The sequence below is a fragment of the Thermobia domestica genome, chromosome 13 (genome assembly GCF_964235325.1).
Source record: "Thermobia domestica chromosome 13, izTheDome1.hap1.1, whole genome shotgun sequence".
Taxonomy (NCBI): domain Eukaryota; kingdom Metazoa; phylum Arthropoda; class Insecta; order Zygentoma; family Lepismatidae; genus Thermobia; species Thermobia domestica.
In genome coordinates this window covers 122,770,008-122,792,798 of record NC_137466.1, presented here as the reverse complement: position 1 = coordinate 122,792,798, position 22,791 = coordinate 122,770,008, and the positions used below count along the sequence as shown (strand labels likewise).

The 22,791-nt window shown below is 35.4% G+C and overlaps 1 protein-coding gene across 3 annotated transcripts in view; it reads right to left on the bottom strand.

Annotated features, from left to right (window-relative positions):
- Positions 1–7,764: 7,764 nt before the first annotated feature.
- The window catches only part of LOC145668471 (protein FAM136A), a 37,852-nt gene continuing 22,825 nt past the window's right edge, over positions 7,765–22,791 (bottom strand). For 2 of the 3 annotated variants that reach the window (XM_081736389.1, XM_081736390.1), the window contains exons 3-4: positions 15,295–15,372; positions 7,765–8,365 (exon numbers count right to left, since the gene is read on the bottom strand). In XM_081736389.1, coding sequence (XP_081592515.1) covers positions 8,240–8,365; positions 15,295–15,372 — 204 coding nt within the window. In that variant the 3' untranslated portion in view covers positions 7,765–8,239. The remainder of the gene's footprint in view (positions 8,366–15,294; positions 15,373–22,791) is intronic. The other variant, XM_081736391.1, reaches the window with a different exon arrangement.

Below are 22,791 nucleotides of genomic sequence, written 5' to 3'. Positions count from 1 at the left end.
ATCCTCCCCTAATAGTACGTTTGGGCAGACACGCTGTACGCAATCCATATATTTTACCGCAAGATAAAAATTTTGTCTAGAATTCTTTCTGTGTACAATCCTCTTATAGCTTTTTACAATAATCAACACATTTAATACGGTTCTTACTGTAATAGGACTTCCCCATTGTTATTCACACAAACACAACTAGTGCACTACAATGTCATGCTACCAGTGAAAATTTTCATGGTTCCAGAGAACACTAGGATGATGTTCACCACACCGAATCACATTATCAATAACACACGAGATAAAGTCTTTTATGAAATACATGTAAGTTTTCGAAAACTGTGGTGATGTGGGGAAAGTTGTGCTTCATGTGATGTTTACAATCATTAATGAATACCAAATAATAAAAAAAAAAAATCCACGTAGTGTCCTTTGGAAACAAATAAAAGTTCTATCAAGTTGGCAACACTGCGAACCGAATTGCAACGCACGTAAAAATCATCATATTGATACAAATCAACTTTCTGAACTTTATCAAAGCTTTAACACACAGTTTCTGATTTAAAGCGAAATATATATGTTATTTTCCATTGTCCCGAGCCGATTTTGGATCCCGAGTTGGAAACCCTGTAACTCGAAAACAAAGCGGAATTCGACTCATGCTTATGGGAACTTTTCTACTGGATTTGATGTAAGGATTCATCTCTCAAAATTTTCATACTCCCTTTCAATTCGCCTTGTGTACAGGATCTAAATGCCAATAGGAAATATTTACATTTCAAATACAAAAATCGAAATTTCAATAATTAATTGCGAATGTTAGGGGCTGCAGCCGCATGAACGGTTAACGGATATTAAATACTTAGGTACTTCTCCAATACATGGAAAAAATTCTGATTTTTAAAAGGTGGGTTTTTATGAGAAAATGGCGTCCAAACATGGCGTCTTAATGAAATTTTCAGCTTTTTATCATGCTATAACGTGGGATGTAATAATCACAAACGTAAGTCCTTTACATTTTCAAGAGACCTTATGGAGTAGATTTCGATGCTAGAAGCAGATGGTTGATATTGCTCGTGAGGACAGAAACAAAAATGTCTGAAATTAGTAAAAATTTCACCAAAGTTGGCAACATTGCGAGTGAATTGCACGATTCCTATTGGACCAATAGATGAATTTTGGCCCTCCACCGAAACATACAACTTTATACGCTTCCTGCAATTGCGATTATGTAAGTACACTCGTTTCTCTACGATAACATTTTTAATTTGACATGTTTTTCAGTTTTTAGAGCAATCCGAGAGGAGGGCAGCCATTTTGGAAGGCTGTATATCGAAGAAAAAAATTTTTTCAGTAAAAAGAAAAAATATGGGTCTAATAATTTTGTATGTAGTTTCTTATTTTAAAAAATAAACCAGATCTGAGACAGTCGTGTGGACCACCCTGGACGATTTGAAATGGAATCACTCAATAGTAATTTGTCGTTGTGTATATCTTCCTTCTGCCAAGTGTGTTTTGACAACTTCCACTTTACGGGAAGAAAGGTCTCTGGCTTTTAAAATTATGCCGCGATTACGAGACTTCATAGAATAAAATATTAATACACAAAATACGTCAAGATCACTTTGAACTGGCCCATTTGAACTGTTGAACGCTTTGATTGTCGTAACTGTTTACGACTGCAAGTACTATATTTCAGATTGTAACTTGTTAGAAACCACAATAGCTGTCTACAACTGAAATATTACTTTCAGAACTCTCTCCCCTCTACTAATGTCATTTGTTGTTTAACGGTGATATCACCACTTCAAGTGTAAAGTAAACAAATGAAGGATCCTATATTGGTGGTTTAAACCATTAAGTTACATGTTCTTTGTTCAATTTTAAATTTGCTGCGTTCTTAATGTATACAGTTGGTATTTAATGTTCACTCGTGAAATGTCTAGTGAGCTTTTGTCCTAATTAAGTAAACTTTGGAGGATTTTTTCCTACTCTTACATTCCATACAGTATATATAACAATTTTGAATGTTTGCTTGGTTTCAGAAGTCTGGTAAATTATGCTTTTTAATCATTTTTATTTAATTTTTTTTAAAGGAATTTGTCTTGGGATTCTCGTATCTTCATTTGAAAGAAACAAATTTCTTAACCAATTATATAATTAATTCTTAGAATGAAATAGGTTATATTATGCAATTCGTGTATAAGTGCAGAACAGATAATGAGAATAATAATTTTAGTAGTGCAAATATTGCTGTTACCGTTGGAATTATCTACGTTCGTAACATTATCCCTACTAGTTGCTGCGTCGTCGCAATTTCGTGATGGAGGCGAATTTCAGAACTAAAGTAAGTGAATGAAAAAGGCACAAGACTTAAACGGCACAAGTCCTAAACGGCATAAGACCTAAAAGGTACAAGACCTACAAATCATTTCGCGGTGTAAGTCCTAAACGGCACAAGTCCTAAAATTTAGGTCTTGTGCCTATATTTTTAGGACTTATGAATGTCACCCTTGCTAATTAATAGTTTTCCTCTCTGATTGGTAAAGACATTTCTAAAGTAGGACGTTGTTGCGTCGATCTCGATGATAGGTAGGAACACTTGTAATGTCCCCTTCCGAGAAGAATACAAGTTCGGGGTGAGGAAGCGGGGAATAGGAGAATGTAGTTGTTGCCCTCTGAAAACTTCTACGATAGTTTATTACTCTCCAAAGGCAAACTTTTTCTCAGAGTTGCCAGGTATATGGTGAATGCCATGTTTGTGTGAAATCCAAAGAAATGCTCCCTTCTGATCATTTGGAGGGAGATGATGCTGTAAATCAAGCTTCAGTGACACCTGACACATGGCTAGCCAGCAGTTAAAGAGCAGAGAAATTCCATCTTAGTCTTTAGAATGGACGAAAAAAAAAAAAACGCGTTTGAAAAACTTATCAATGAATATATTGTATTTGAGAGTAAATATGTTATTCATTTTGCTATAGTTTAATTTATTAGACTACAGGGAAAATCTGGAGAGATTGCTTGAAAAAATAAATACAAATTATTTGACACATTTTTCAGTCTCGATACTTCCATAGCCAGAAAAAATTATAAATCAATTTACCTCGCATCACCATTGAATTTATACTTCTTGCAGCTAGCATTCATTATCGACTCAAACAACTTTTATTATTATTATTATCTCTCATATTTTGGTTTAAAGTAGTTTTAAACTTAAAAATTTGAAAGGATCTGTGATTACTGTCCTTCGTGGTGATTACCCGTTTGTTAATTTCGTAGCTTACTTCCTGAAGAAGAATATCATGGCTTATTACCTAAAGGAATTAACTGTTATTTTTATAATTCCCAAAACTTTCTTACAGCACTTAAGAACATTAATGATGGAAATGCAAATATCGGGATAATTTACACAAAACTGAAAGGGTAGTTACTAGGATATAGGATGTAGTTGAAATATGAATGCAAATGTTTGCTTTTGATTGGTCAAAACAGGAAATTGTCAACAAATCTTTATCTTATCGTCTAACAGCTGCCTAGTTTTTCAAGGAAGCTTTTCCAAACTTTTTTTTTTTTTAAATAGTTTATTTTGTTAACAAAATGTCAATAACTAATTGCCAATGGTTACTCAAAGTTAAAATATAACCTCCTTTTTTTTTTTTAGTATCGGATCGAAATACTTGTAATTACGGTTATGAAGAACTATCCAACAATTTACGAACGTGAGCGATTTGACCCAGAATTATTCATTTCAGTTGCAGTTATGTTTGGCTATTAAAGGTAAATTTAGGGGCAATTGATCAGATTTGACTCGAAATCTGAACAAATTTCAGACTGATTAAAATTATATACATATTAATAGAAATACTTATCACGCATACAAATAAGCAGTAGAATTTAGTAATAAACGGAATGAGATATTCTGAAAGATTAGTGAAAATAGAAATTAAAAAACTCGAGCAGAAACAGAAAGGTAACAATCAAATGATATTTCTGTTCATACTCTAAATATATGCGCTTTAACGTACAAACTATATAGTGTATTTACTAACATTCAGATATAGGAAATAAATGACAAATTAAGAGTACTTTTTAAAAATGCTCACTTTTTAAAGGATGAACAAAGAAGGATTAAGAATGGAATACAATCCAAGCAATTACATACATTATAACCACCTCACCCACAGCAATAAAAATATTCTTTCTTTAATTTCGGCCATCATATCTTAAATATATACCTCTTTATCTTAAGTATAATATACACTACTTTTTTCGATTATGGTTTGGTGCTTTGTTGATGATTAACGAAAAGTAATTAGAAAACTTTTTCGAGTTCATCTTTTTTAGGTTATGTTGTTTCAATTTGCGGCTCACACAAAACGAAAGAGTTCTTTAACTCTAGATTAAATCATAACTAAAGGGAAAGGCCAGGCCGGTAGCCAGCCCAAAAATGTAGAGGGGGGAGGGGAGGCGGCGGTAGAAATTACGGAGGCCCGATCCAACCATATTATAATTCATCGTGAACATTTTAGGAGTCCGGCCCCCCTAGACCCCCTTGGATAAGTATAAAATAACTAAGAGGATCTTACGATAGAGCAAAACCCGTGCAACGATCTGACGGGCAGCTATGTCTAATAAGTGTAATATAAAGAGTTCTCTAAAGAACTTTCTTACCACACAACCGGGATCAAGACATATTTTTTTTTGGGGGGGGGGGGGCGGGATCTTAGAAAATGTTTTGCATTTATCTATTTCAATTGCGTCATAATGCTTTTATGGATAATAGATTTAGCTGAGGACATTATTATTAATTAATATTCTTAGGTATAAATTCATATGTAGAAAGGTGAGAACACTTGCGATTGTTGGACATCAAAATGCCACTAGACTAGATTTCACATTGTTTCCTTTGTTGGCATCTTACACGTATACTTTTATCTCAAGTTCAAATACCTGCTTACATTTTATGACATAAAATGAGGAAGAAAGTGGCTCAAGCTTTTCCAAGTGCCGATCCCAGTATTTGTCTGATATGGAAAAGGAAAACAGGAAGAGTTTGGGCATTTGGTATCCAACATAGAGGCGGGATCTCGGACAAATGAAACGAAGAAGTTCCAGTTAGTATTTTTATTTTTTCTATATTGTAGGATATTTTTTATGGATGAATTGTCAATAAGTGACAAGATAATCCTTTATCTTGAAGCACGAATGGATACACACTTAGAAAAGTTCATTGGGAGGACTTAAAACAAGTTCTAAATTATCGTGAAATGAGAGTATTCTTCACAAATGTGAACCAGTAGCCATGTGATAAATGTGAAACAGATTGTATCAAGTGCCATGTTGAGAATGGACAATGGCACACACCTAACACTACACCCTTTGCTTCGTTTTCTCCAAGACCCTTCCATTTCACGAAATAGAGTTAGTCGTGTGTTTGTATATATATTAGACTGGCTACCCTGAAAAAAATCTTCACAGCCGGGAGTGGGTGGAGAAGCTCAGCTGGAAGGGTTGCGAAGACCGAATTCTGTAGACTTGCAATGTTCATTACACGGTTATATAAAAAAATCCAATTGCCACTAATCGTATCATTATTAACACACAGATGTAATAGTCCATGAAAATAATGAATATATGTGAAATTCCGAAAATTGATCGGGTAACATGTTCTTTTCATGTCTCAAAAGTGCTTTTATCGTTTGTTGTAGGTTTTAAAGATTAAAAGTAAAATTAAAGTCGAATTGACCAGATAGGTTGCAATGCTCAATAGTGAAATAGGCTGAATGGCGAGTGGGTAAGTTGAGGGTATATGCAGTGATTCGTTCAAAGGCTTCGTATCGGAAGAAATAAGTTAAAGAGGAGTTAGCTCTATTAGTAGCAAGGATATAGTTCCTCTGATGAAGAATTTTAACGGGTTTCCTTGTGGAAGATGTAGACCATTGCAAAATATTGAAAAAATTCTTCGGCTTTAGATGAAGGGTTTGACTTGGCAACTTGTCAAGTTTCAAAAAACAAAGCTATGGAGACAATCTGTCTTCTGATATTACATGCGATTCAATCCTGCAAAGGTGGAACATTTGATGCTGTTGACATAATGAGAGATCAGTTTCATAAATATCGGCACTAGTCCAAATAGCAAGATCCGATGTTTTGAGCCGTAGATGGGTTGTTTCAGTAAGAAAACCGTTATTAAAAATTCTATGTCAGAAGTAAAACAAATGTCCTTATTATGTAAAACAAACGTCTGAATAATGATATTCAAATTTGCCGACGAGGAGTTAAATAATAGGTAAAATACCTTAGAACATTGATACAAGAGACCTCAGTCTTGTTCCGTTAATGTATTTCGAACGTTAGGGTTATTTTTTTTATAATTTCTTTTGATTAAAATGTCATTGGTATTATTTTGTAATAAGCTTTTGATTATACAATCGAAATGTTATTCAAGTATTTGAAAGTGGAGTAAAGGAATTAAAGATCATTCGTTAGTAGCTGTTGTACACACGAAAAAGAAAGTATTTGACAGTTGACAAATTTTCTTTTGCCAATAACTCAGGAACAAGTGATTTAATTTGGATCTTTTTGTTGTTATCCTTAGAATAGTGATAATTTGATAACTTGCCAAAATCGGAACTCTAATTTGTTGAGTTATTAGGGAAAGAAATTTTGTCAACTGAAAAATACTTTCTTTCGTGATGCACCTGGATAAGTTTTTCTACTGCAACTGAGAAATTTGTCACCAAGTGTATTAGTTAGAAATTGCTTTCCTTAATGTCTTGAATCTGCTTATTCAAATATACATTGGGCTTCCATTCGTTGAATCGTTATTTATGTATTTCGTAAACGGAATAGCTATTTAGTCGAAAATTTACCAATTCAAATAGTAGATTAAAGATCATACGTATGGTTCTTTTGGACATTTTGTTTGGAGGTCACAGGGTACAATATCTTGAACTTTATATATGAATTGCTGTTCTTTTTGATGAAGCATTGTACATATTTTTTTTCGTAACCAGTGCATGATGTTTGCAAATATACGTCCGAAAAATCCAAATGCAATAAATTCTGTTTCTTCATGATGAATTACTTGTTTCAATTTCACAGTAATACTGAGGACTGAGGCCACGGCCAGTAGTGTGGCCCTATAATCCAGCTCTCCTGGAGGTGAGATAGTATTGTACCCATGATAGAGATCTGCACGGGCTGAAATTTTTAGCCCGGGCCCTGTCCGTGAATTTATAATGTGAGGCCTGACCCGAGTCCAAAATATATTTTAGCATTTAGGCCCGAGCTTGTGTGATAATCAAATGAGCCCGAATTACAGAAACTTAGTAATTAACGCAAAATTGTATTTTTATTTACAACAATTAGAGGTTTAATTTTGCAGTTGTGCTTTAAAAGTTCTCCAGAAAGAATGGTCCATTAAAAATATCGTTGTACAGCATATTTACAAAGTTAGGCCTGAGAAATATGGTTGTATATTTAAAAATTTACGGCCCGGGCCCGGCTCCAGCAGACCTGTAATTCATCATAATTGCACCGGATTCAAGGCCTGGTAATCCTGTTACTAACAGTATAGTCCCTGGTAATCTCGGTGTTGCATATGAATGCTATGTACATAAACTCAAAATTCAAAACTAATACTAAGATTTGATTTTCGATCATGTGTAATTTGTTAGTATAGATAAAAAATAAAGAGTCAGTCTAGCACTCTATACTGCCATATCATATGTAAAAGCAATGAGATATAGGGAAACTGAAAATAACACACGCTGATATAAATAACAATTATTTTTTCTTATAACTTGTAAAAAACAATATATTACACGATGACTTAAGTCTTTGCAATTCCTCAAGTTTGCTTCAAAATAAGCTTCACATACAAAATAGAAAATTCCAAACAGTACACAGTTCAAAATGTTGAAATTTGTACTAAAAGCTCAAAGCTTTTTCAGTTCAATGACTAATGTTTTTTACGTAAGTTATATTGCTATTTGCCATATAGCATTGATTTACAAAATATAGAAGAATATGTCCATATAGGATCTCCAGGGGAAAAAAAAATCATTACAATTACACACGGAATGACTGCTATCTCACACTAACACTCTTTTGGCTAACCAAGTATTCCAAAAGAAGTCAAATGATCATAAAATTAATTCTTGACACAATGTACAACAATTACTTCACATCTGACTTTTTTTTTTTACATTCCCAATTCTACATTTACATATCCTACGTTCAACATGCATTATTTCTTGTATGTTCCCTTGGATAGAACGTTCTTTATCTTCTTAGAAACGTTTGGTATGAGATCTATATGCGTATCTACACAGCGAACAGCACACTGTTCAAATTCCAAACTATATCGAGATATCTGAAAAAAAATAAATAAGAAAAAATCAAGGAACAATTAATATACACCGTCAAATAAAGCACTAGTTGCTCTCACCATCTTTTCACTTTTTCAAAATTATGGAAGACGATAAAACTAGCGGTCTAATATTTATCGTGAACTATAAAAGCCAAATTATTTGGTATCTCCCAGCCACTGCTCATCTCTTGAGAACTCTTCTTGCCTCCTTTATATACATACGCAGACATTTTTTTATTAAATGAGCTTCTCGTCAACAAAGGTAAACCCTATATCGAGTGCAGTGCTTTCTTCCATCGTAAAGAAGTGTGTGGAAAATAAAGATATGCATCTCAATCACGGAAGTAATTTCTGGTGGCGAATCTAGTTACACTACCATAGCTGCAATACTTACAAATACATTCTGTTGGCAGTTCGAGATATCAATGTAATAGTAAGAAAGATAAGGGGAAAAGGAAGGAACTGCATTTTCGAGAAAACGGATTTTAATATTGAAAAGCTGTACAAAATGAATAGGGTTAGTCAATCTACATCTACGCATGCATGGCATATACAGTCAAATAGTACCAAGAATCACCAACAGATAGGACAAAGCTCCCGTTAAAGCATACACATGGACATCCCTTGTTTTCTTCCCCTTACCCTGTACTTGACTGAATAGATTGGGGGCACCAATCCAAAATCTCTCGCAGGAGGCCAAGAGGAAAACTCATCGTGAAAGCGTATTGTGTATAAAGCAACAAAATGCCACAAAGTACGTGGCTGAGTATCAACGATTAGCATTACATATATTTAACAATGCTTTTTTTCAAGTTGGGAATCGTAGCTTATGTAGTCTTTTACTCACAACTCTGAAACCTATTAATGTCTTCTAACTATATAGAACTATCATAAATTCTGTATCAATATTTACTTGAAAAGACACATAGCACTTACAGCCACACAAAATAAAATATTTTAAAATAATTATTTATCACTATATGTAGTAGCGAACTTCAAAGAATTACGTACACTACGAATAACTCAATAGAAAGCGGTTTGCCGTCACTAAATTTAAACTACCTTATTCAAAGTATAGCGTAACTACTACCTCTCTTAATATACGAAGTCTGTAAATAAAGTAACGAGACAAGTCAGAACTCACGAACTGCCAACATCTCATGCAACTTCCGGATGAGCGACGAGTCCGTCGTGTCAACACGTGAAGTGGGAGAGCTCGTGTTGTGAAGTGAGTTGTTTTGTCGCGACATGAGAATAAGATCAAAATTACAAGTAACGGTGTGCCATCAAGTTCTGTTTCAAACTTGCATACAACGCCGAGATTGTGTAAAAAACTAAACAGGCCTACTACTCTGTCGCGAGGCGTTTTTAGTAGTACACAGCATTCTCCGAACGCTGGGAGATCAGGCCCGATCCTGTGCAGAGACTGACCTTCTGTTAACTGTCAGTGTAATAGCAGACGAACTGAATTTGGACCAATCGAATGTCCATTCGATTTTGACCAACGAACTGGGGATAAGAAAATGATGTGCGGAACTGGTACTGAAAATCTCACTCCTAAAGAACAACTCAATAGGGAAGATAAGTGCCTGATTTTTTTTAAAAATATATTATTTTTATTTTTAATGTCATCACATGTGACAAGACATGGATCTCAATACAATCCCGAAACCAAACAATAAAGTGAAGATCAACACGGCCGGAAAAATTCAGGAATGAGCAAGTCAAAAATGAAAACCATGTACATTTGTTTTTCTGACGGTAGAAGCATCGTCCATAAAGAATTTGTGCCTCAAAGGCAAACGGTGAACAGACATATGTTTACCTGAGCAGCTTCAAAAATGGGTTGTTTGTGTGCGGCGTGATAGCTGAAACAGATGGATGCTGCATCATGATAATGCTCCTTGTTACACAGGGCTTTCGGTTGTAGAGCTTTTGAGAGAGAAAAACATATCTGTCGTTTCTCTGCTTCCATATTCGTCAGATTTGAATCCCTGTGACTTATGTTTCCAACTGTTCACACACACATCAAAAGCCATTCATTCGGGACAATGGAAAGCATCAAAAGCAGCTGAAGGCCTTCTCCTTTCCCAGTTTAGGCATTGTTACGAAGACTGAAAACAACGTCTCCGTCGCTGCGTGCCTTCCCTATAAAGCTTATTTTGAAGGTGAGAGTGCAAGTGTAGGTATATCATGAATAAAGATGAGTTTCGAAAAAAGTCTCATTACTTTATTTATAGACTTCATACTATGAATTAACGAACAAAATTTTGTTTACAGCGTAATATATTATTGATATTCACTTTGAATGCCTCTGACATTCTTTTTTAACCACAGAAATACTTCATTCTCAGCAAGGGCCTATAACATTACTTGGAAAATTATTCTAACACTATTCCATGTTGACATTGGCCCTTCTTCACAAGAAAATGCCTATTTAGACATTAATATGCTGAAAATCTCGTTATCGCCAAAAAGTGACAATGGCCCATTTAGACGCAAGCCATAGATATGTATAATAAGTTATAGGTAAAATGTGAACTCCATCCCAGTTCAGTTGTACGTATTCACACTTTGAATTATTGTGGTTTAATGGGTGGGAAGGAACGGGGAGGGCGTCAGTAGTAAGGCTATTTGTCCCTGTCACGTCCAATTTCTGAAATTCAATGCAATTACACTTGTAACAAAAATTACTGGTTCATTCAAAAATAGTCGCTGGGTTTGTTCAATCTCAAACCGACATCACTTGTGGTACAGCCTACGTGATCTACGACAGAGCATCACCGTCATGAGTGAAAATGCATTGATGGTTTGAAAAAAAAAAAAAAAAATGTGTATTGCAGAGACATGCGTAGTGTAGACGTGACTTTCTTCGATTGATCGATTACACTAGTCAACAAGATTTTGGCACAGAAATGAAAATACCTGATTCTAATAGAACTTTTCACGTAGAATTCGAATCTGCAATCAGTTTTTCTCTATCATCCTCATCTTCCCTGTGACAGTGGGATTTTCGGGAAATTTCCTTTTTTACAATTTTTGCACCTGTAGCTCGGGTACCCTTAGGTATATAAATACACAAATTATATTGTATATTAGCTTGATTTATACTTAGTAAGCCCTCTAAGTTTCATAAGAATCGCATTATTCTTTCTAGAAATAAACATATTTATATAAAAATATGCTATGTGTACTGTTAATTTTACCATATTCATTAGTGGAGATAAAATCACATGTAACTTCCACGAAAATTACAATATAAGCACGGTTTACACCTCATTGGACTTCCAATAAAACACATTTTCAATGATGTGTACACCATGTCGCCATTTTTGTTTGAGGGAATTTCTAGAGGGAGTTTGTGGGGAAATTCCCTCCAAAAAGTAGTTTAGAAGATTTTTTGTCTCAACTTGCTATTTGTATATAGTGATACAGAAACAGGAACTGCACTAAAACATAGTTTTATGTCTACTTAATAAATAATGTTAATTTCATGTGAATCGCATTATTCTGTCTAGACCAAGGTGACCAGACGTCCCGTTTTAGCTGGGACAGTTCCTTTTTTCCAACCGGTGTCCCGTTTTTTTTCTGATTCTCGAACGGGACGCCTAAATGTCCCGTTTTTAAGTAAAAATGACCAAGGTGTCCCATAATTATTATTCAAAATATAAAATCGTCAATGCAAATTCTACTCTCTTCCGTACCAACACTCGTTGTCAAGGTTCAGCCGTGTCTAGAACTTCTGAATTTTCAAATGGGAATTAAGTGTTCGTGATTCAAGTGGGAATTCTGAGTGTTCAACTAGTTAAAAGAATTGTTGAGTAGAACTTGCAATCGGGAACAATTATTTGTTGTGTGGTACACGTAAAGTTAGAAACGGTGTGTTATCACTCTTGTGTGTTTTGTAAATTAAGAACACTGCTGAGTCCCAAAATGCAATCTGGAAGTCAGATATCCACCCTCCCCTGTAGCCGATTCGTATGTGTCCCGTTTTCGCAAGTGAAAATTCTGGTCACCTTGGTCTAGAAATATAAACTATTGTGTCTATTTATAGGTAATAAAGAATATACTATGCAAGACTTTTACCAAACACAAAAACCAAACGTTGACGTATTATTGTCGGCACATAGATGAATACTCAAATACAAGCACAAATACACGCTTGCTTTCTGTGGAAAACAAGTCACTTTTTAATATTTTGATCTGGCAACAATGCATAAAAAATTAATGACTCACGTAGTCTAATAACTGTTAGTAGTGTTGAGTGACGGTCAAAGCTGGACGTGTTTTAGATGTGGCCGCGTGTAAGTTGAAGTGTTTGTGTATTGTGGAGTTCGAATAGATTGTGTTGTGTGGTGATGCACTGAGTTAGATTACGTTTGTGCTGCTTCATGATTGATGGAGTGTAGATTCGTGCGTGTGTGTGTGTGTGATACCTTACAGGATACAAGATGCCGAGGAAGTGTGTAAATCACCCGGACAATTTCTGTTATGTATGTGGGGAGCTGGCATTTAAATCGTAATGTCGATGTTTTACTCCACTTGTGAGGAAGTGTTATCAGTTATATTTTGGTTGCTGTGTAGGAGACCAAGATAAGAATTGGACTCCTCACTACATTTGTTGTACTTGCGTGAAACGTCTGACTGGGTGGGCAAATGGTGAACGAAACATGAACTTCGCAGTACCGATGATCTGGAGGGAACCAGAAGATCATTCTTCAGACTGCTACTTTTGTATGACACAGATAAAGGGAATAACCAGTAAATCTAAGCACACAGTACAGTACCCTAATTTGCCATCAGCAATTAGGCCAGTTCCACACAGTGCAGAATTACCTGTACCAGTACCTCCTGCTCATCTTCCGGTACATGAGGATTACGTACTTGAGGCAACTACTGAAGTTCCAAATGAAGAAGATGATCCTACTTATGTAGGAAGCACATCTACATTGGATCCCCATCTGATAACTCAGGGTGAACTAAGTGACCTCGTACGGGATTTAAAACTCTCCAAGATACAGGCAGAACTTCTTGCTTCTAGACTTAAAGGCTGGAATCTGCTCCATCGTGACACTAAAGTGTGTATTTTTCGAAACCGTCATACAGAGTTTCAAAACTACTATTCTCAAGAAAATGATTTAGTGTATTGTAATAATGTCTGTGCTGTGATGGATACACTCGGACATGCACATATAAGTACAGAGTGGAGATTGTTTATTGACTCTTCCAAAACTAGTTTGAAGGCTATCCTTTGGCACAATGGAAACGAATTTCCTTCAGTGCCTTTGGCTTATGCAACTAATATGAAGGAAACTTATGAAAACTTCAAAATAGTGTTAGAAAAAATTCTGTATGAGAAATACAAGTGGACCGTTTGCTGTGATTTAAAAGTTATTTCTTTGTTAATGGGTTTGCGGCTTGGTTATACGAAATATTGTTGTTTCCTCTGCGAATGGGACAGCAGAAACAAAGCGGAACATTACATCAAGAAGGAATGGCCAAAGCGTGTATTAACTCCTGGACAAAAGAATGTTTATTCCTCACTGGTGAGCCCTGATAAGATAATTCTACCTCTTCTTCACATAAAGTTGGGGCTCTTCAAAAACTTTGTAAGGCAATGGACAAAAGTAATGCAGGATTTTGTTACCTCAAGGAAAATTTCCTCGGGTTAGTGACGCTAAGATCAAGGAAGGGATTTTTGTAGACCCCCAAATAAGATGTTTGATTCGTGACCAAAATTTGAGGATCTCTCAACTCCGGTTGAGAAAAAGCAGCTTGGTGTTCATTTAAAAGTTTAACAGAGAATTTTTTTTAGGAAACCAGAAAGCCCCAAATTACCGTGAAATTGTGATTTCCTGCAATCATTCAAAGAAATGGGTTGCAACATGTCCCTTAAAGTTCACTTTCTAGACTCCCACCTGGATTTCTTTCCTGAAAACCTTGGTGCTGTTAGTGATGAGCATGGGGAACGTTTTCACCAGGAAATTTTCTCCATGGAGAAGAGATATCAGGGACAGTGTAGTTCACAAATGCTAGCTGATTACTGTTGGACACTCAAAAGAGATGTTCCAGAAGCCAAACACAAGAAAGTCGACAACTAAAACATTTTAGTTAAGATAAGTAAGTGTTCATTTATTAAGAAGATAGCACTCACTTCTTTTGTATTATTTATTAAGTAGACATAAAATTATGTTTTAGTGCAGTTCCTGTTTCTGTATCCCTATATACAAATAGCAAGTTGAGACAAAAAAAAATCTTTTAAACTACTTTTTGGAGGGAATTTCCCACAAAATCCCTCTAGAAATTCCCTAAAAAAATGGTGACATGGTGTATACATCATTGAAAATATGTTTTATTGGAAGTACAATGAGGTATAAACCGTGCTTCTATTGTAATTTTCGTGGAAGTTATATGTGATTTTATCTGCACTAACGAACATGGTAAAATTAACAGTACACACATCATATTTTTTTATATAAATATGTTTATTTCTTTAGAAAGAAAAATGCGATTCTTATGAAACTTAGAGGGCTTACTAAGTATAAATCAAGCTAATATACAATATAATTTGTGTATTTATATACCTAAGGGTACCCGAGCTACAGGTATGAAAATAATAAAAAAGGAAATTTCCCGAAAATCCCTCTGTCACGGGAAAACTGAGGGTGATGGAGAAAAACTGATTGCAGATTCGAATTCTACATGAAAAGTTCTATTAGAATCAGGTATTTCCTTCCGTGTGCCAGAGAAAAAGTACTTTTTTGTCGACTAGTGTTATTAGATATTTAATGGGGCGTCAACGTTGGGGCTAGTTGTCCGCCTCACAATAACTTTCTTCACTAAGAAAGAATAATTACTGCTGGACTTCAAAATGTTGAGACACAAGTGTTTGCCAACCGTGATAGTTCAAACATATTAACAAATCAACTAACCTCTGATTCAGAAGGGTTTACACCCATTTTATCCTTTATGGTATCGTTACACTGCATTACACATCGCTGTAACCTGTCCTAAAATAAAGAAAGAAAAAAAAAACTATAATCAATGTGAAGAACAATCTAATGCAATGTAGCGTATGCATTCCCACAACGAATACTCTGATGTGTGTGGCTGACACAGATGGACAGTTAAAGTAATAATAATAAATAAATAAATAAATATAGTGTCCCTAATACAAAGTCCCTAACAGCTGTGCCAGAGACTAATAAGTCAGAGATAGTCGTAATATAACATTGTAGGAATATGTTATAGCTGGTGTACTTGATATTAGCGGTGGTCATCTTAGATTCAGGTCCGCTCTTTATAACTATACATAATTTTCAGAGAACAAAAAAAAATAAATAAAAAAAAAATAAAATAAATAAAAAAATAAAAATAAAAATAAAAAAAATCAGGTTGTATTAGCTTTAGATTTTCCTAACTGTCCTTAACCTATAAAATGTATCATACATTTATAAAAAAAAAAAAAAAAAAATAAAAAAAAAATCAGGTTGTATTAGCTTTAGATTTTCCTAACTGTCCTTAACCTATAAAATGTATCATACATTTATATTTATCAGAAATGAAATTGTTAATTACTAAGGCTAATCTAACCTAACGAAAGTTATAATGGAATATTCGATACGTATGCGCAACGGAAGATATCAAAAGATTTCAAGTTCTTGTTTCAGCAGCAAACCAAGAGTGAAAAAAAAAAAAAAAAAAAAAAAACTACACTACATATGTATATTTAGAGCTGCATGGACTTGAATCTATGAACAATCATTCGAAATTATAAAGCCGGATTATTGTAACTATTTATTCTTGCCAATCATCAAATAATTACCCAATAACATATATTAACACACACACACACACAAAGTTCCGAATATTTGCCTGCGTCGCAGTATTTCAAGTATATATTTTATGTGACTATGCTGTTACATTAGTGTAGCACAAGAGTATTGTCTAGATTCTCAAAATTTCAGCACTCTTCATTAATACACGTTAAATCAGGATAAATCAAAGAAGGAAAAAAAAATAATAACACAGACATATCAGTGGTCCATCCTCTCTACTTCTTTACAAAATTTACTATTGTATTGACGTTCGTTCAGTTTAATCGATACCTACTCCTGTCATTCATATTTTGAATATAACAACAGACATAAGCCCGTATACTACTATCATAACTTTCATTTCAATTTGAATGTGAATAAGTAGCAAGTAGCATATAGTAATCTTCTTTGGCTTATGAATCGATTACAAGCACTACTATTAATGGAGCGAAAAAAATAAAATATTTACAAATGATCAATGAAAAAAAAATCTCTACATCTATATGACAGGGTCTACATATCGTCAATGATACCAGAACGTCTCAGACTCACAATTCGTTATCAAAAGGTGATGGATCCACATAACACATAACAGCCTATCTAGTTTATTTGAAGAGTGGCAAGTTGAGTTAGATTAATCTATATTCACCGACGACAAGACAAATATGTGTTAATACAATCAAAATAAAGTTTTACGACGAATCAATTTAACCCACGAAATATGTGAATAACCGAAAAATTAAATCTAGTACCGCATATGAGTTTGTTCTCCCCTATTCAAAACATGTTTCGCAATACAAAAGAAAATTTCATACCGAACTGAACATATTCATAGGCGCAGTCAAGGTAAAATTACAATAAACAAAACATATTCAGGGACATGGTCAAAGTAAAATTATACCCTACACCATAGTGAGAATCTATGACATAATAGAAACACACATATGTATATTTTTATCAAATGGACGTATTAAAAGTAGTGCGTTTAGTCATTCGATCACATTTCGATTTTTATTCAATATATTTATGAGTGGACAAAAATGTGGTGAGTTACGAAGACGTGTGATGCACCCTTACTTATCTGCACATATTGGTTTCGAAGATTTTCATTCCATAAATTACTATACTGTCTAGAATTGAAAAAGGAAAATTTGATATTACCAGTTCTCCAACGCTTTTCGCTAGAAGTTTACACAAACTGGCCCCCTCAATCTTTGGATTATGCAGGAGAGGCTATGTTTCGTCCAACCTGCAAACTAAAACACCGAATTCCCTTTCTTCAGGCCACCAGCTCGACGTTCTACGATTTATAGAAGGTAGATCCCGTAGTCTGAAGCGACGGATTTCGACGACTACACCTCCCGCCTCATTACTTTATAATTATAGTAATGGCGGAGGTGATATTCGGTGGCCTTTTGCCGAAAGAAGGTTACATACAAATTTTGAGTCAGGCTCCTCTTATCTTGCCAAAACAAACTAGGTTAAGCCTAAATAACAATTTCATCAAGGTTAATGTCCGGAATAAACGTTTTGTTGCAAAATTTCTAAACTTTTTGGAGCACTGACACGGCCACCGTCTAACCACACTAGTACAGTAGAGCGTCGATTATCCGAACGTCGGTCAACCGAACTGTGTACTCGCTCGCACCTGTTACTCTCCCACCCTACCGTCCATCATCCCCTCACTCCGAAACCAAGTTTCCCACAGTAGTCGCCGCACTGAGCCACCGCTGGCGGAACATTGCTTCTAATGGGGCCTTCATAAGGCGCTGCTGACCGGCCAAGCCGCCAGTCGCTGTGTTTCAACAATCAGCACACTTCTGTCGGTTTGGCACTGGCTGTAGAAGTACAGTGCAGTACAGTACAGTACAGTACAGTTCGATTATCCGAACAAACCAGTTTTCCGAACACCCATGTCCCCCAATTACTACGGATAATCGACGCTCTACTGTACATAAGAATTAACTGCGTCTTCCCTCTCTCGGAACCAGGCCTCGATAAACGCGTTTTCAATATCACATACTCGACTATAACTAAAACAATTTTTATAGCAATTATATCGCAGTACCGGCACCTAGCCGCCTAAACAATAATTATATATGTTAAATTTAATTTTCTAATTACTGAAAAATACCGTATAACATAAAATTTAGAACTTACCTACTCACTCCGTGTCAATATTGACTGGTTGCCAGGACAACAAGGAATTCCAGCAACTCATCAATCGCCATTTTGCCAAATCAGCATTACGTATGCACCGAATAGCAATTCAACGCCCTCTTGCATTACTAGCAAGAACGACCTTTCTACTGTTAACAAAAGAATGGCACACACTGCAATCTTCAACGGAAGCGGAAGTTGCATTTTCATTTTTCCGAATAAAGTTTATACACAAGGTAATATAGATTTTAAATAATTAGATTTAATTAGATATTAAGCTCGTTTTAAGAATATCGTATACGGTAGTAATAAACTCTTACGCATCATGCTGTAGCTTGAACTAAATCTATAGTAACCGACTTCAAAGAAATATTCGCTAAAATTTTGGTGTGTGTTTCATATCATAAATTAGGTTACATAGATATATCACATCTGTGCCAATATGACGGACATGCCTCCTTACCATCGACAAAGAAAACAAATTATAATTACCAGAAAATATGATAAACATAAAACAAGAATAATAAAACAACACGACTGGTACAGTAGCATTATACGAGGGCCAACATGATTATCAACAGTTCCAATATAACAACCGGTAAAACGGGTTGTTACATCTTTTAAATGGGAAGGGAAGAGCTATGCGACATTATTTTACGAGAAACACAATAATAAAACTAGTTCTCCCATACCTTTATTCGGTGAAAAGTTATTGATTCACAAAATGTGCTTGCCTCGCTCCTGCAAACAGACGTAGGCGAGTCTCGGATGAACACCGTCTTACATTTAACAGTTTTTGGAGTGTCGGCATCACAGCTCTCAGTAATTAGGTGACGAAGGCGAAGCATGTCATGTATCGAAACAACATGAACCATAGCTTTACGATGAGATCACCTATAAAGTGGCGGAAGACCTAGCTGGTCATTCAATTTGTCCTCGTCTATCAATCCATGTAATCAGGAAATTGGTCATTAAGGACTACCTAATAAATGAACTATGTTCTCATAACGAGGTGGTGCTTCATCGCGTTGGAAGAACTTAGGAAAGGACCCCTCCAGCATATACACTAAAGGTAATATCTCGTAACAATTGGAGGTGATTGTCAGCATTCATTGTTTCCTCAATGAAAAATTGACCAATGATATGTATATCTCACCCACCCTCCTTACCTCAACCATGTTTACCGGGTTTTGCCAATGTAGCTTATCTGGTGATCAATAACGCATTTCTATCTGTTTACATAAAAAACACACGTGACAGAATGTTTCGCTCAAAGTCTGGATCACGTTCCACCTGATTGACATACCACTCACAGAACTCCATCCTCCGATTTGGATCATCTTCGTTGAGATATTACTGTATCTGAGCCTTGTATGAATGCCACTAATGTTTTTGCATAGTCCTGTTTATCGAACTCTAGTTAACACGCATTGTGCAGACAATCATTGAATACTTTTCTTGGGGAGACTTTACGAATTATGTCAGTACTGGCATCGTTTTCTCAATCTTGGCTATCTTAGGTTTTCCAGATCGACGTCTGTTATGCACTGAACCCGTTTCTTTAAACCACTTTAAACCGTCATCATATTTGACACTGGCTGTCTATGAGGATTCCTATATTAGTTAGCAGCAGTTATGAATATCATCACATTTGACACTGGCTGTCTATGAGGATTCCTATATTAGTTAGCAGCAGTTATGAATATCATCACATTTGACACTGGCTGTCTATGAGGATTCCTATATTAGTTAGCAGCAGTTATGAATATCTTAAGTTATAACTAAGGGGGGCAGAAGTAGATGAAATGACATCTTTTTTCTCGTATTGTGGACACAATGTCCATCAAAGATACATATTGCATTTTGATCTGAACTCCCCCCCCCCCCAAGAAAAAAAGGTAAGTTTAAAGCGCTTTTTTGGCATATTTTTCGTGTTTACGTCTTTTTTCTGATTTTAAGTCATTTCTCTTATAATATTGCTCAAGACCTTGCATCGAGGTACACATGTTTTTGCATAGGATTACAATTTACAAGAAAGAAAAAAAATCTGATCTACAGTCTTTATTCTTTGTTTCTGTGTTGTCAAGCGGAAAGTACCACGCATCTCTATTGAGCTCAAACTCGGATGCAAGATCAGATGAAGAGATATTGCAACTAAAGTGATCGCAAGGAATGAAGTTTGACATAGATGTACCGATTTCACTATCCAATAGTACGCGAGTGTGTTCCGATCGTCAACCCCTATCTATGAAATTTTGCGTGTTAAGTCTTGCGTTATACGGAGAACATCTCCTGAGGTGCGATGTTGTACAATTTTCTAAGTTTTTATATACTTTTCGTTATTATTGTTACCTGTGCAGTGACGCGTAACATATAGAAACACAACGTGCTTCACCGTACGCCAAGATGCTGAAAATCAGTGCATTTTACGCTGAATGATTTACTGTATTTGTCTTATTCGTTAATTATTTAAATCTATATTTTGTTTGGCTATTTTCTTTAAATCAAACTTGCATATTTCAACTGAAGAAGCTATGCCATTTATTTTCCTGGTATCGTGGACACCATGTCCATCATCTGGTTTCGTTGTATTATTTTTAAGTTACAGCAGTTACATATTTAATTGTCAGTTTTCACAATCTTTAAGTCATTTTACCACGTGTTTTAGGGCATTTAATAGGTCATATATATATGTACAAGGAACATTGTAAAACTCATGGCAACTATTTTTTTTTTCTCTCGAAAATGGTAACGATAAAAAAAAAAAAATCTTAAATTTACAAATGGAAGGTTAGTTCATATTTAAACATTACATGTAGGGAGATGGATGAACACACACACCACCATAAAGATATAGAACGAGAAAAAAGACGAAAAAAATTCGTTTCAAACGTGTTTTACTGTCAATTGCAACAGTACACAATAGTATAGGGCAGGAACATGTACCTGTGTATCTTAAAGTCCATCGAAGTAGTCTCCCAAAGAATCCATCACACACACTGCCAACGCTGTGGAAGAAGGCAGAATACCCGTGGCTTCACCATGAGCGAATCTTCGGATCTCACGCGTCACTGCTGTGGCAATGTCTTCACGTGTTCGAAAGCGTGTTGCACGCAATGGCTCTTTCAGTGTTGGTATGAAGTCATAATCTCAAGGTGATACGGCTATGAAGCAGGGACGGCACCAGAAGCGTTTGATGGGATCAGCGGAAAGAGGCGGACCTAGTTGCGGGTGGGCGGACAATCAAAATGAGAACTGGACAATGTAGGCATTTTTTGACAATAATTAAGTTTCAATTTTTATACTCTTTAGTTAGCTAAGGCTCAGGCCGAAATAGGGGAGGAACAAGGATGTGGAAAACAGCTGTCTTGGCCTTATAGAAGGTACAATTCCAGCATTTGCCTGGTGAGACTGAAGAAATGCAGGACTTAGGATGGGCTGCGAGAGTTCGTGGCTATATGCTCGACCTACAGAATTTCGCGTGCTAGACATATATACTTAGTGATGGGCAAATTCCCGGGAATATAATTTTCTGGAATTTTCCCGGGAAGATTCCCAAAAATGGGAATACTCCGGGAATTTATGTACAAACACAAAGAAAATTGTATTCTATATTATGATTTCAAAATAAAATTAGTTTTTTTTTTTTTTTTTTTTTTTTTTACGAGAGTATATTTATTACTATTGTCTCCAGAAGATTCTTTAAAACGTCTATTTTGAACAGTATTATGCTATTTTATTATATTTAGAGAGTACGCATATCTTAAATGTATTACTTACAATATGTCTTATGTTGGAAAAAACATTTGGTATAGAAAGTCCAGAGAGCGAAATTCGATTAAGAGACAACAAACAGACCAACATCTATTACTAACGATTGTTCGTGGTGTATTCATAGTATTTCACCTGTATGTCTACAAAATTTCAAGATTACTTTACAAACGTGTCCCTTTTCATCATTTATAAATTGGAATTTGCTACTTTCTAGCTAATGGAAATGAAAATGAAAAAATCATATTATTAATTAGTTATATAAAGTACAGTCAACGATTTTTTTAAACCTCCAAATTATTTAAAACCTAAAAGTAGTGTGCGAATTAGATAATCTATAATGGGGGGGGGGGATAAAATTAGGCCAACAGGACGTAAACTCTGAAGGCGGAATAATTCAAAATGAGACAATAATGGCTTATCCCCCTCCACACACATATGGCATCTGTAATAAGAGCTTTATTAATTCAATAAGTCTAGACAATAACTATAAACGTATATATTGTCTGATATGCACACACCACAACACCTGACCTTTCTGAACGTGTTTAAATGTTGTACCCACTCTTCTAGCTCTCTATGGTTTATTTACTTAATAATTCGGCCCGAGCGATAACCATGATCACAAGCATATGTTGATTTTTCCACTTATATTTAAATCTTCCACTTTGCGTTATTACA